We start from the raw sequence: 15,896 nt of genomic DNA on the forward strand, positions 1-15,896 counted from the left end.
GAAAATTTTTTCCCAAAATTAAATTTTTGAAAAAAAACCCTAAATTTTTTTTTTGAAAAAAAAAAAAAAAAAAAACCTTTTAGGAAGATGAGGATATACAGAATATTCACTTAACTCCGATCCAGAACCGCACAGCATGCTGGGAAAGAAGAAAGGCTTAACCTGCTCAGCTTCTTATAACCGGCTAAGCAAGATTGGTGGAATCAACTGACTCTCTCACTCTTTGGTTACCTAGCAACTCTCTCACTCTTTGGTTACCTAGCAACTCTCTCACTCTTTGGTTACCTAGCAACTCTCTCACTCTTTGGTTACCTAGCAACAGCCAGTTGAGTAACTGGCGCAGCAGCAGTTTAAGGTTTTGCCACCGTGCTTCTTATCGGCTTAAAGATAAAAAAGACGTGTTGAGTGAAAACTCTGGATAAAGGAGGAAATGTCATGGCACCAGTTTGGCATCATTTTAGATGTTTAAAACAGAAAAACAATCAATAATTATTGATTATCAAATAAAATGAAAGTCTAGCCAAAGGCTTCGTGTACTGAAAGTTTAATTAGTGATGTGATTCTGTGTTGCTGAATGAGGCTTGTTCTTGTCCCAAGCGCGGTGCGGTTCCGGTTTTACCAGCAGCACTCGGACATCCAGTGGGGTGTGGAGAACCTGTACATCGGGCCGCCCTGTGACGGCCACTGCGGGGGACACGGAGACTGTCTGGATCAGCGCTGCATCTGCGATCCAGGATTCACCGGACCCAACTGTTACGCCAGTACCGCCCTAAAGGTAGCTTTTAATCGGTCTTTATGGGTCTCCTTCAGTGAAAGAATGAAGTGAGAGATGGTTTAAAGCATGTGTGCCAAACCTGAGGCCTGGGGGCCAAACCTGAGGCCCAGGGGCCAAATCTGGCCCGCAATAGCTTTTTATTTGACCCTCTACAGTACATAGGGACACTTAAATAAAATCAAGATCGTAACTGTCTGCTTAAATATTATTTTAACAATCAACTAAAATCAGATTTTTATCTGTTTTCTGCCATTTTTAGACCATTTGTTGCAATTCCACAATGCAGACATTCACACAAAATCAACAGATTGCTGCACGTTTCCACACTAATGTGTAGTTTTCAATTTATTGCAAATTTTCTACAAAAATGTTTAAAAACATTGGGCTTAAATTACCAACTCCACCCTGAATGTAGCAGTATTTACTTTTACTGAATTAACCTAACTTGATGTCTGTGATCAATATGGCGGGAAAAGAAGTCACAATTACGGTCCTACAGGAGCACAAATATTGGAAAAATTCTTTAAAAAATGTCTAAACTAGCACCATAAAACCAGGGATTTTGACTTTGTAAAAAAATCACTAAATCATGACCTAGTGACATATTTTAAAAGTTGCACACTGCAGCTTTATGTATTGACTCAATAGGGCTGAAAATAAATTCACACCACACTTTTCAGTTCACCTTTCTTCAATTTCACAAACATGCTTTATAACTTACATTTTACCTCAATCCCTAAAACAACATGATGAAATGTTGTGAGGAAATGTGAAAATGGTCAGGCATGTGAACGCATTTCCAATCCACTGTGTGATTTTGTTTTGTTTTTTTAACACTTGTTTCTTTTCTATAGGCATCTTTGAAGGAGCGCTTTGACTGGGAAGGGGGGGCCGGACCTCAGTGGCAGGTGCTGGAGGGCGGGAAGCCCTGCACCGACTGTGGCGTTCTGGTGGAGGGCACTGCTCTGTATTTTGGAGGAGCTGATGCCAGGCAGGCCGTCACTGCTGATTTGGACCTGCGGGGGGCCAAGTGAGTCCCATCACTCTTAGGGAGAAGATTCTGTTTAGTGAAACTCCTTAACTCTGTTGCGTTATTTATGTTTCTGCTCATAGGTTTGTGGAGTACTGGGCCAGGATCGGAAGTGACGACAACATGACCATGTGCCACCGTCCCACGTGCCGTAAAGAGGGGGTCCTGCTGGATTACTCCACTGATGGAGGTCAGCAAAGCTCAGGCTGTTACCTAGCAATCCAAGCTGACCTCCCGCACCTTTGGTCACCTGGTTTTACCGCTGCATGCGCTGTACAATGGCTGCTGGAAAAAACAAGTGTTTTGTTCTTGACAGAAACCACTTGCTGCATTCTTGTTGGTTGTGCAGGATGCTCAATTAATGCTTTTCAAACATGTACGGTGTATAATTGCACATCTGTTTTCAGCCATTTTCACATACGAGTGTAAACGCTGAGTTGAGGGGCCAAGAACTACAAAAACACAAAATGCTACCAAGTATTTTTGGTCTAATTTCTTGTGAAAATATCTTAGTATGCATAAAATAAGACAATAGTAGCTTTTTCTGCTTGTTTTATATAACTAATTCCTTAATATTGATTAAAAATTACTAGTTCCACTGGCATATCTTTTCACTGATAAGACATTTTTCCCATGTTATAAGTGAAATAATCTGCCTGTGGAATTAGTACTTTTTGATCAAAATTAAGACGTAATTGGCCTAAAACAAGCTCATATCTTGTTGAAAAGCTACTTAAGTTAGTTTTTCGGAAAATAGACCAAAAATATTTGGTACAATTTTGTTTTGGCATTGTGGACAGCAACGTCTGATTCGAATTTAAAGTGACTTTTGTTCTAAAAGTATAAGGAACATGTTTTGTATCACCCATAGACCCATCAAGGAAGCGCAGTAGGTCACCTTTCATGTAACTCTCTGAATACTCAGGTGTGTCCTGGACTCTGCTACATGAGATGGATTACCTGAAGTACGTGTCCGTGAGGAGAGACTACATCGTTCTGCCAGAGGTGGCGCTGACTAACGCCACACGCCTGCGATGGTGGCAGCCTTTCACCATCTCTTCAGGCTTGGCCACCCCGAGCCTGGAAAGAGCTCAGTGGGCCATAGACAACATCCTGGTGGGAGGGTCAGACATCAACCCATCCACACTGCTGGACACCTTTGATGATGGTGAGTTTGGATGCAAATCTGTCTGTGTTTAGTGATTTGATTCCAACTTTTAGGGTCACAATTTGACTCAAACCAAATTTTCTATTCAAACAGTTTGAAGATTCTGTTTGAATTATGTGACTAACGAGAGGAAAAGACGATGTAAACTAATAGAGCATTTACTTAAAACATATATAAAATGTTACACACTGTCAAAATTTAGCAGTTTATATTTAAACAAAAATACATAAAATTATGTAAGTTATATTACCGGTATTAGGCTAACTAGGCCGCCTGGTCTTTTCTCAAGTGAAAAAATATTAAAAATATATAATTTGTAGATGTAATTTTACAAAATAAAATGTAAAAATATATACAACATACAAAATAAATTAGATGTATTTTCTAAAGGATTATACAAAACAATTCTATTTATTTATTTTTTAAAAATATATGCAAATGTAAAACACAAAATATACAAAATATAAATAAATGTATATATTACATTTACAAAATCCCTATTTTGTAGATATAAATTTATTTCCTAAAAAAAATTGACTGCTTAAAAAATATATATTGCCCAACACATACTTAGTTTTTTAGTTTTCTAAAAATTGAAACAGACTAAAATAGATTTTTGAGAATTTTGAATTGTTTCAGATTCTTCATAGAATCATTTTTTGCTATAGAATAATTTTCTTTCTACACCTCTTTAGTGAAGACCCTGGTTTAACCACATTCCTGATGAACCATTTGTTTTTCTTCCACTAGAGGGCGTTTCTCATGAGGAAAGCTGGAGTTTCTACCCTAACGCTGTGCGAACCGCCGGCTTCTGTGGAAATCCCTCATTTCACCTCTACTGGCCGAACAAGAACCAAGACGGGACACACAACATCCTTGCCACTCGAGAGCTTATAGTTCAGCCCGGATATATTCTACAGTTTAAGGTAAGAATGAAAGCGTGCTCACAGTGGCGTCTGTTTTATGGTTTTTTAGGTCCTAAACGTCTCGTTTCTGCAGATTGTTGTCGGCTGTGAGGCAGACACATGCGAGGATCATCACTCTGTCCTGCTGCAGTACAGGAAGGACGCACGGTGAGAGAAACAAGGGAACAATCAGCCTACGCTGCAAACACAAAGTCTTACTAGTTTTTGTTCTACTTTCTAGTGCAACTGTCTTCATACACTTGAAATAAGACAAAACTAACGAGCCGTAGGAATAGGAGTTGCAGTTTTCTGGCCGATCGCAGATTACTGATCTTTATACAGCCTGATCTGCCGATTCTAATTTTAGGCGATACCAATTGCCTAATGTCGAAATGTCGCTAAATATAACAAGAAAGTTGCTGATTTGCTAACTGTGGGGTGACGATTACCTGCCTCACAGCAGAACAGAACAGCGGCTGATTTTTAGACCTTTGCTGAGGTAGATAAGATCATCTTTACATGAAAGTATCGCCTGATCCCCCAAAATTAAGAAATTGGCACTGATTAATCAGTGCACCCATATAGGAACTTGTTTTAAGTAAATAATTCCTTAATATTGATATAAAAAAGTACTAGTTAGAATGGAATAGAATAGAATATACTTTATTGATCACCAAGGGGAAATTGCTTATTAGTTGACAAGCTACTCCATCCTAAGTGTTCAAAATATTAATAGTACAAATTTAACCATAAGCTATAAAATATATGGCTCTGGGTAAATGAAGAGCCCACTGCTCTGAAAACCTCCTGGTTATTCCACCAGAGATTGATCTCTGATTTAAAACATTAGCATTGTTGTTTTCTTTGCATTATTTAAAGTCTGAAACCTCTGCATCTTTTTCGTTATTTTGACCATTTCTCATTTTCTGCAAATAAATACTAAATTTTTACTTGTAATTTCAGACACATGTTGTCAGTAGTTCATAGAATAAAAGAACAATGTTCATTTCACTCAGTAAAATCAGAGAAACTGATCATTTTAAGTGGTCTCTGTATATATACTTAAGAGTGATTTAGGTAATTCAAACATGACTGAATATAAATAAATAAATGAAATAACAGGCATGCACATGCAAATATGTTAATCTATAAATAACCTATAAATGAGTGGCTACAGGTAGAAATTATTTCCTGTGGTGCATTTTGAAAACAACCAGATCCAAACTAGTACTTCAAAGATCAGATTGGCAAAGATCAGATTTTTTTGGGTGGAGTGAAAAGATCGGAATTGGGACTTTCAGTGAATGCCGGTCGCATTTGGGCAAAAAACATATTGTGTATATCTACAAGACCTCATTTTAAGAATCCTGAGCTGTCCCTTTAACCTCACCAGGTCCGACTCATGGCAGCTGGTCCAGTCAGAGTGTCTTCCTTCATCTGTGAACAACGTTGGCTGCTCCCCCTTCCAGTTCCACGAATCCACCATCTACAGTCCGGTTAACAGCTCCGCCTGGACCAGAGTCACGGTCCAGCTGCCGGACCACGTCTCCTCAGGGTAAGAAACGAGACGACGCGTTTCACAAGATCACTGCTGAGTTTCCACGACATCAGCGTGAAGCATCCGCAAACTGGTCGATGTTTCAGAGCGACGCAGTTCCGCTGGATTCAGAAGGAGGGAACAGGAGAGAGGCACAGCTGGGGAGTGGATAACGTTTACATTGGCGAGGCTTGCCCAGGGCTCTGCAGCGGCCATGGGTACTGCACGAGTGGAGCGGTCTGCATCTGCGATGAAGGATACCACGGTGAGTCACAGGCCGTACGTCACAACAAGGCTGAGCAACACGGACTAAAATAAAATCCCAGATTTTTTATTCCATGCCTGATTTTAATCTTCATTTTTCTCACTTTCTTTCCAAAAAATAAAAAATAGAAACATGACTTCTCCCTCCTGTGAGTTGCACAACAGAGTATCAGACCCAAGCTACACGAGTTTTTGTTTAACTATGAGGAAATAGTTGTAATATTAAAATAAAAAAATGCAATTTTACCAGAAGAATTTCTTAAAATTACAAGAAAAAAGTCAATTTAATGAGAAAAAAGATTGAATAATAATTTTTTTTGTGGAAGTTCATATAAAAATTGCTACTTAATTCTCTCTTATAAATTTATTTTCTAAAAATTTAATCTTCAAAAATCAAAACTTCAATTAATTGATATAATGGATTTATTGCTATAATAAACGCATCGCATTTCGTTCAAAAATAATTTGCCAGAAAGAACTTGGAAATTTCTGAGCTTGAAAAATCAAAAATATTTGACTTATTTTCAAAATAATTTTCAAAAATCTATAAAATATCTTAAGGTTATTCTCAAAATTTCAGTTTTCACAAGCAAATTATTTACTTCTCAAACTCAGAAATCTCCCTGTTTTTTACTAGAAAATTTCTGCTTCCTTTTTTGGTGGAAATGTAATTTTTTTTTTCTGCAATGGCCCTGATGCTCCATTGTAGTTTTGCCCTTGCGTTGGTGAAATCTAACACTTCTAATTCATCTCCCTCTCCTTCTGTCCCACCGACAGGCGATGACTGCTCCCTCTCCAGCACAGACTTGCCGAGCTCCATCAAGGACAACTTCGAGTCCGGGGCGGTGTCTCCGGAGAGCTGGCAGCTGATCCACGGCGGCAGCGTGGGCAGCGGCTGCGGGCAGCTGTCTCCACATGCTCATGGAGACTCTCTCTACTTCAGTGGCTGTAAGCTGAGGCAGGCAGTTACCAAACCGCTGGACCTCACTAGAGCCAGGTACAGGTACTACCAGAACATTCAGTTACTACAGCTAGAAATTAGCAACGAGGCCTGAAACCTGGGAGCAGTGATGGATTCAGACCTGAACCTTCAGAGACACATAAAGACAGTTGCAAAGTCGGCCTTCCATCACCTGAAGAGCATTTCTAAGTTTAAAGGATTAATGTCCTAATAAGATCTAGAAAAACTCATCCATGTGTTTATCTTTAGTCACATTGATTACAGCAACAGCGTCTTCACAGGTCTGACTAAAAACATCACTCAGATCCAGACGCTGCTGCTGGAGTTCTGACTAAAACCAGGAAGTTAGAGAACATCACCCAGTTCAACAGTTCTTCCTCTGGCTCCCTGCAGCTCAGAGAATAGACTTTAAAATCATGTTGTTAGTTTATAAATCACTGAATGGTTTAGCACCACAACACATTAAAGATCTGCTGCTGTTGTATCAGCCTTCCTGGTTCTGCTCTGCATCCAGAACCAGAACCAATCATGAAGCAGCATTCAGCTTCTATGCACCACAAATCTGGAACAGAAAACTGCAAAACAGCCGAAACACTGAGTTCATGTAAATCTAGACTAAAAACCCACCTGGTTACAGTTTTGAATCATAATCACTGGAACATTAACCAACATATTTATTCTGTTTGTCCTTAACTTCAGCCAAAAACCCTGATCATCATTTATTTATTTATTCATCATTAACATCCCAGTTGTTCTGAGTTCCTTCAACATTTCTATATTTATTGAGATATACTAAAATAATAATAAATGTTATCCAGTTACTTGACTTGCCTTTGATAGTCCCATTTTCTAAATTTCGTTATTCTTTCTTGGTGCACAAATGACAATAAAAGGAATTCTGATTGTGATTCAACATGTTTTATGTGTATTGATCATTTTGATGATTTCACTAAACAAAACGTAATATTTATTGGTTTCACAGTTGGTGATGGTATTATGTTTTTATAAAGAAAAGCAACTTGATTGATTCATAAGCAAATCATAAAAAGATGGTGTGTATTAGGATGTCTCCTTGTCTCTAAAACAGACCAGATGTCTCCATATCACCTCTCTAACCCGCCGTCTGTCTGTCTCCTTGCAGTAAGATCATGTTTGTGCTGCAGATCGGCAGCGTAGCACAGACAGACAGCTGTAACATCGCTCTGGATCAGGCCGACACAGTGGACCGGGCCGTCCTGCTGCAGTACAGCGTCAACAACGGCGTCAGCTGGCACGTCATTGCCCAGCATCAGCCCAAAGACTTCATAAAGGCCCAGAGAGTCTCCTACAACATCCCACTGTGAGTTTATCAGTAAATGCACCAATCTGCAGGAAAAAGATGGATTATTTGTGATTGTGACCAAAGATTATTTTAGTAATCGATTAGTCCTTCAGTTATTCTGACAATTAATTAATTGGGTAAAAAAGACACTTTCTGCAGATTTTTAATTTAACCGCTTAAGCCTTTTTATACAATAGTAGCGATATATTAAAATATGTAAATAAACAAATCAGTTCCGTTTTATAAACAAGAAAACAAATATTTTATTGCCTAAAATGCAGCAACATAGCGTTACTTTAAATCAGAACCAGGTGAAGCTAAAACGTTACGAGTTTTGACAAGTGTTTTTATTTTAAATGCAGAATGTATGTATTTTTGTACAGTTTTGGCTTAAAAACTCCTCTGAATATGTTTTTACAAAAAACAAACAGTTTAATAAAAACGTTTACATTATATAAAGTTTATATTCTGCAGAAGTTTAAAGCAGGGTTAATTATTACGCAATATCCCAGGCTTTAGACATGCCAGTAATTGAATATATGAACTGAAATTAAAGATAAGCAAAAATAGGCCACCTTTACTTCCTGACAGGAAGTTGTGGTTGTTTTGAAGGATCTGATTGGCTGGCATAGGTTCTATCTTTGTGCTACACTGCCCCCTATGGGCTGGCATGTTTAAAGCAATGTGGATGAAAACAGTTTGGAAACCAATCCCGTGTGTATACCATATTTGTTCCATCCACCTGCGTACAAGGCCTAAGATGACTAGAATACTAACTGACTTAAAACAACCCTTTTATTTTTAAAGTGCATGTTGCACTGGTTTATGCCGATTCACTAACTCACTCCACGATGTTTCTATGTTCTTCCCAGCGAAGCGAGGGTTAAAGGCGTAATGCTGCGATGGTGGCAACCGAGACACGACGGTGCGGGACATGACCAGTGGGCGCTGGACCATGTGGAAGTAGTTCTGTGAGTACCCAATCCCAGTCCAGCTGTTGGTAAACTCCCACCCACCCAGAACCGGCCCTGACAGATCCCTGAGCTCCCCCTGTCTCAACCTCTGCCTCGTCGCAGTGAAAATTATTTCCTTCCACTTCACACAGAGCAGGAAATTCACACCAGGGTGGTTTAGTGGAAAGGGTGTTGTTAGATGATTGCTGTTTCATTTACAGCAGAACAACTGTTGCTGTTGGATCATGATATTTTCAGTTAGGCATTTTCCACACAAACACGTTGATGTAATACAATTTAACTGCCTAAATACAATCATGTTTAGCTTTTAACTCTGGATGTATCTGGGTTTTTTTCTGGCTTATCTTTTATTTTTAGCATTAAAATGCTTATTTGATTGAAACAAACCAGTCAAAATTTACAGCATTCATTGTTTAACTTATCTGCTCTTTGTGGTCATTATAAGTAGAGATGCACTGATCAGAGATTTTGTGGCCGATACCTGATTTCCGATTTTCCTTTTAAGAAATATACCATTCGAAAATATGCTTAAGGAATTTCAAATCAGGACCATGATGTAGCGCTGTCTTACTCAGCATTAGATGTAGGCAGATCAATCCAAATTATCGATAATATTGATACCAGGTCAGTATCAGATCAATAATAAGATCGATGCTTTAGTTTCAGATTCCCTCTTAAAATGTAATGTATTTTTGTATTCTAGTTTCTCCATTCTACATAAAAGCTATTGTTTTGATTTGTTCTCTAATTATAATTTTTTTATTTTATTGAGAAAAAATGTATACAAATTTATGTTTTTCTGTTGTTTCTGTTCTATCATTTCATAATACAAAGTTTTGCATAAATGTGTTTCTTTCATTTGGGTTTCTACTGCTTCTAAAAACAGCCCAGTTAAAAAGAAATCCACCCTTCTGTATTTTTGGCATTAAGTTAATGGGGGAGTTTTTTGGTGTCAAAAACTTCTGGAATGTGCCACTAATCAGCAGGCACAGCTCGTTACTTAGCAACCACAGCAGAGTTCCACCCGTCACCTAGCAACCCAAGCTAGGTGGCGGGTTGCAAACTGTTGAAAACAGAGCTCTCTCCGTTAATGATATGACATCTGCAAAGCAATGCGGGTAAGTTTCATGGAGTTGAAACTGGGGTCACCGCCGTGTGGCGCAGAATTTTACTTTATTATCAATGCTTCTTTTTTTTTTATGTCAGAATTGTTATTTGAATGTTAAGGTGACACTCAAAAGATTTACTTTCACAAGTGAAGCGTTATGACTTTTGATATCGTGCTCCACTTGGTATGTATGTATATAAAACTTTACTAGAATTGCTCTGGGTTTATTTCAAATGTCATGGACATGGAGACTGAAAACTAAAGTAGAAATTTGGGTGAAAGAGCCACAAGAGCATAGGAGAGAAAGAAGAGCAGATAGAATGCAAATCAACGCCCCTGAAGTTTGCCTCTACACCTGCAAAAAAAGACAAACAAAAGCAAGTAACCATAGCAACAATCAACATATGCACATGTAATATTAACAACTGTAGCACCACTGAAAAGTACATGATACGAGTCAATAGGGGATGCATTTAGTGTCAACTGCAGCCTAACGTAGAGTATATGTGAAAACGCCTGAATCCAAACACTGCTTTTAGCAAACTGCTAACGTTGGTTAGGTTTTCTTCTGAATCTGAAACTTGAACTTTAATTGTTTTTCAATCAACACATTCCTTAAAACTGTTTAAAATTCATGAAATGTTTGTGAAAACATAACGAGTGTCTGCACAGTGTACAATAATCCATTTTAGCCTCAGTCTGACGTGGTTTACATGCCAAATAAAGCACTGAAATCATTATTTTTAACAGCTAGAATAAATGTAATAAATAAATAAACAAATCCAGTTCAGGTTTGATTTAAGCATTTTATATTTTGAATTAGTTGATTAAAGAAAATGTACTTCCAACTCCCTGTTGTTTTAATTTACATTAGAGACCTACATACATCTGCAGACTTGAAGTGAAATGAATAGCTGACATTCCTGCCTAGAAAATTGTTTCCTTTTCACAAAGCTTCTGCATCTCTCGCTCTACCGAAATTGGAGAATTTTACATCTACTTCTTTCAGTAACAACTTCCACATCAAATTGTGTTTTTATTTTATTTTCAGCCCAAATTGTTTCTCCTTGAGGGTGCATTCACACCAGCCCTGGTGAGTCAGATTTAATTGAACTCATATTGAAGATCAAATGCATATGTGCGGACCAAAGACTGCAGAGCAGAGCATTCTGGGTAAATACAACCAAAACAAACATGAGAGTCCAGCATAAGCTGGAGAAGCGGTTTGTTGTCTTCTACCAAAGACAAAAGAGAAATCCTAAAACTGTTCAAATGTGATGCTACTCCATTTTTGTTTACATTTCATGAAGAAGGAAGTTGTGCTCATTTCTTCTTTGGAGGTTTTTGTGTCGGTTCCTTCTGTGGTTCTTAGTGCAGCGCCACCACAGGTGAGGAGGTGAACATGTTTTCAATTAGTTACACAGTGCAGTGTGAAAGAGAACCACACAAGCTGAAAATGTAACAAATGTTGCCATTTTGGTCAGGCAATATGTGGCGTTCCCTGACTGGAAGAAGCTCATTGATCTGGGTGAAAGGTCATCTGACTCTGGTCACCAGCTAATTTCTCAGTGCATCTCTAATTATAAGACAGGGTAGCTGTAGATGATTTCAGATGAATGAGCCTCATTCATACTGTTTCACTGGCTTTTATTACTTTCCTTGCATTTTAGATTGTTACACTCCATATTTTCAGCAGCTAAACTCTCAAACAGATTAAATTAAGAGTAAAGACTCTGCAGAAGACTGAAGATATCATGAGCATAATCACTGCTACGCTGGTTGGTTATCCTGGTTCATCACTAACATAAACGCCATCATAAAGCATTTTAATGCTTCATGTTGGTGGTGGATTCACAGCAACATCCCATCACACAGATTGTATTTCAGATTCTGCATAACCGTCATCTCAGTTCAAATTATGCAGATTTGCTTCCCCACACACTAATACGCTGACGTCTGCCTGACCTGAGCTGACCCTGGCCGACCTGGCCGTGCCCTGTCCCTCTCACTGCAAAAACACAAAAACTCACCAAGTATTTTTGTTTAGTTTCTGCTGCAAATATCTTAGTATAATTTAAATAAGACAAAACTAACTTTTCAGCAAGAGACAGGAGCTTGTTTTAAGTTAATAATTCAAAAGCAGGGCCAGTCCAAGATTTTCATTTGGGGCCTCTCATACCAACTAGGCTGCTCTAAGCAACATCTCTAATTAGCATCATTTGTAGTTAGCTTACATCACACCAGTGTTGCCATTGATTTTATTGATTGATTTTAACTTTACAGGAGTCATAAACTAAAAGAAAAAAATACTTGAATTTTGAAATTCATATTGGCATTCAAGTGTGCCATATTATTTAAACTATTTGAAAGTAACATCAGCTGATAAACAATAACATCAACGGGAATTAGTTTTTCCCACGTTGTGAAATAATCTGCATGTGGAACTTTCTCGTTAATATTATTGACTTAAAACAAACTCCTGTTTCTTGCTGAAAAGTTACTTGAATGTCAGTTTTGTCTTATTTGAAGTTTACTGAGATATTTGCACTGGAAACCAGACCAAAGTGCTTGGTAGGATTTTGTGTTTTTGCAGTGCTCCTTCCTCGTGTTTCCTCGGTTTTCAACAGTGTCTGCTGAAAAGAGTGACCCTCACACTTTGCTCTGTTTATTTCTCTCCACCCGCCGCCACTCCTCCTTCACACATTTCCTCTCACTCCTCCTCCTACACAACCTTTTCTTTTCTCTTATCCTCCCTTTGCTTCCTTCACGCCACCGCCAAACTTTTTCCCACCGTCCTTTCTCTCTTTTCTTCAATCCTTCTCAATGAATGGATCTCTCCTGCAAATCTTTCTCTCTCCTTCCTTCTTTTTTGGTTGTCTTCATTTTTGTTACCTCTCTGCTGTCTCATGTTTTCTTCCCATTTTCTCTCTCTCCTGCTTCCTCACACTTCTGACTACCTCTCTGCCTTCCTCTCTCCCCCACTCCGGGCCTCTGCCTCCCCAGACTGGGGCTCCTTCCCCCCCAGACCTTTCTACAAGACAGCAGTCCCCACCTCCTGCCCATCCCCTCTCGCGCTCTAACCTCTGCTCTCTTCTGTATTCTGCTCCCTCTGGCATGGCTGTAGTGTGAGGTAAGTTTTCCGCCTCTTCCTGAATGCAACCCCTCCCTCAAACTCACCTCAACCAACACGCAGACCCTTCTTCCACTCCTTTATCTTTTTTTTTTAAACTGCAGACACCTTTCCATGATTTTAATAAGCTCTTTTCATCACTACCAAATTCATCGCCATGCTCTCACGTAGGGGTGGGCATTTATCGTATCGTTTATTGTGAAAAGAATTTTGATTTGGCGTTATCACGATAAATTCTGATTAATTGTTCAAAAAATAAATTCTCTGAATTGCCTGAATTGTTAAATTTATTTTTTTCTCCACTCTTTGTTCAATGAGACTATCAGTTAATTTAAAAATATAATTAATTGCACAAAAATACAAAATATTACCAAGTATTTTTGGTCTAGATTCAAGTGAAAATACTTTAAATAAGATAAAACTACCTCAGAAGTGATTTTTCAGTAAGATGTCAGTGTTTATTTTAGGCCAATAATTTGTTAATATTGATTTTTTTTTTTTAAATACTAGTTCCCCTGGCAGATTATTTCACTTATGACATTTTTCCCTGTTATAAGTGAAATAATCTCCCACTGGAACTAGTAATTTTTAAAAATCAATATTAAGGAATTATTGACTTAATATCAATAACTTAATATTGACTTAATAAAGTAAAATTTCATCAAGATATAAGCGCTAATCTTAAGCGCTTATATCTTGATGAAATTTTACTTTTAAGTTAGTTTTGTTTTATTTCACGTGTAGTAAGATATTTGAACTTAAAACTTCACAAAAATACTTGGAAAGGTTTTGTGTTTTTACACAAGTTGCCAGCTGATCTAGTATCTGGTGCAAATGTCTTAATACACTTAAAATAAGACAAAACTAACTAACAACTAACTTTTCACTAAGATATAAGAATTTGTTTTGGGTCAATAATTCATATTTATTTGAAAAACGTTACTAGTTTCAGTGGCAGATTATTTCACTTATTAATTGTGAAAAATGTGTTATAAGTAAAATAATCTGCCAGTCGAACCAGCACAATATTCAGGAATTATTGACTTAAACCAGCACCAATATTATGCTAAAAAAAATTACTTGCAAGTTTTTGTTTTATTTCAAGTGTACTGAAATATTTGCACCAGAAACTAAACCAAAAATACTTGGTAAGATGTTTTTGCAGTGTAATATATGCAGTTTAGTGATAAAAACCACACTTATTTATGATGGTGTCCTAAAGAAGCGTGTTACATTTTTCTGAATCAGTAAAAAAGAAGTAACAAATAGTTTTTATCATCACTTTTGTCATCACATGTTGCCCACTCCTACAGTCACGTAAATTAGCACACGAGACAGGTCAAAGGTCAGGCCAATCGCTCACAATGTTCAGGTGAAGGCTCGAATCAAAGCCAGAAAGATCATCCAGACTTTTCTGATGTGGTATGTAGCTGAAATCAAAAATATTTATGTTTTCCAAATGACAGAATATTAAAAGAATTTACCAGAAATGTATTTGTTAATGCCTTCAAAATCAGAAGTTTATATTACATGGCAAAAACACCAAATCTTACCAAGTGTCTTTGGTCAAGTTTCCAGTTCAGATATCTTGATACATTAGAAATGAGGCAAAACTAACTTACAAGAAACCTTCCTGCAAGACATAGGAGCTTATTTTAAGTCAGTAATTCCTTCATATTGATGACTTCTAGTCCCATATTGATGACTTCTAGTCATCAATATGGGAAATTATTTCACTTCTAAAAATATATTTCTCCCATGTTAAATAATCTGCCAGTGGAACTTTATCAATATTAAGAAATTGCTTACTTAAAACAAGCTTCTGTATCTCTGAAAAGTTATGTTGAGTTAGTTTTGTCTTATTTCAAGCGTACTAAGATATTTGCACTAGAAACTAGATCAGAAATACTTGGAAAGGTTTTGTGTTTTTGCAGTGTAGAGGTCGGTGGATAAATCCAAAATATCAGTGTCAATGCCAAGTTACTATCAATATGGGATCATTAAATAATGAATATTGGTATTAGTGATACTACATTTCCATATACCAAGTATCACACGCCTCTACTTTACATATTGGTATTTGGTATCTTTGCCTCTGAACTTTATGGTTTGGGTCCATTTGGACCAAAGTTGTAACTTTCTGGCTGATGTTGCTTCAGTATTTCCACATAATTTATTTCATGAAGTGCACCAGTTCCTCCTGCAGCAAAACAACCCCACGACATGATGCTGCCACCCCCGTACTTCGCGGTTGGGATGGTACAATGTCCCTGTTTTTCCTCCAAATGTAACGATGATCATTATGGCATTCTTAAGGTTAACGTCCAATATGGCTGCTAAAAGCATAATAGTCAAAATTGCAAAGTAACACTTATGACAGTTTGTATTACAATAAATAAAACACACACTTACTACTACAACTATACGGCCACTTTTTGATAATATAGTTCTTTTAGAGTTTGAATACCTAAAATGAAGAAAAATGCAACACCAGAGCTATTAGCCAATCTGGCCAGTTTACCAACTTGCAGATGGAAAATGCTAAAAGGTTTCTCAGTTTTTAGAGGAATCTGGACTAGATTGTTCAAAATCTAAAATGCTTAGATTGATCAAACCTGAACTGGATACGTTTAAACTAGAAGTGTGCCGATCGATCGGCCACCGATCATAATCAGCCGATTTCCGTGAAAAAGTGTATGATCGGTGATCACCGATCACGGTCT

The 15,896-nt window shown here is 37.7% G+C and overlaps 1 protein-coding gene across 1 annotated transcript in view; it reads left to right on the top strand.

The window, feature by feature from the left end:
• The window catches only part of reln (reelin), a gene marked incomplete at its 5' end in the record, with an annotated part of 132,580 nt that overhangs the window by 109,310 nt on the left and 7,374 nt on the right, over positions 1-15,896 (top strand). The window contains 12 exons of the mRNA XM_015056507.1: positions 598-775; positions 1,630-1,805; positions 1,889-1,995; positions 2,731-2,973; positions 3,724-3,899; positions 3,973-4,046; positions 5,272-5,433; positions 5,523-5,680; positions 6,457-6,676; positions 7,782-7,979; positions 8,834-8,932; positions 13,168-13,173. Of these exons, the coding sequence (XP_014911993.1) occupies positions 598-775; positions 1,630-1,805; positions 1,889-1,995; positions 2,731-2,973; positions 3,724-3,899; positions 3,973-4,046; positions 5,272-5,433; positions 5,523-5,680; positions 6,457-6,676; positions 7,782-7,979; positions 8,834-8,932; positions 13,168-13,173 (1,797 nt within the window). The remainder of the gene's footprint in view (positions 1-597; positions 776-1,629; positions 1,806-1,888; positions 1,996-2,730; positions 2,974-3,723; positions 3,900-3,972; positions 4,047-5,271; positions 5,434-5,522; positions 5,681-6,456; positions 6,677-7,781; positions 7,980-8,833; positions 8,933-13,167; positions 13,174-15,896) is intronic.

Source organism: Poecilia latipinna, unplaced genomic scaffold (assembly GCF_001443285.1).
Source record: "Poecilia latipinna isolate Pla-1442-1.1 unplaced genomic scaffold, P_latipinna-1.0 Scaffold1387, whole genome shotgun sequence".
Lineage (NCBI taxonomy): Eukaryota > Metazoa > Chordata > Actinopteri > Cyprinodontiformes > Poeciliidae > Poecilia > Poecilia latipinna.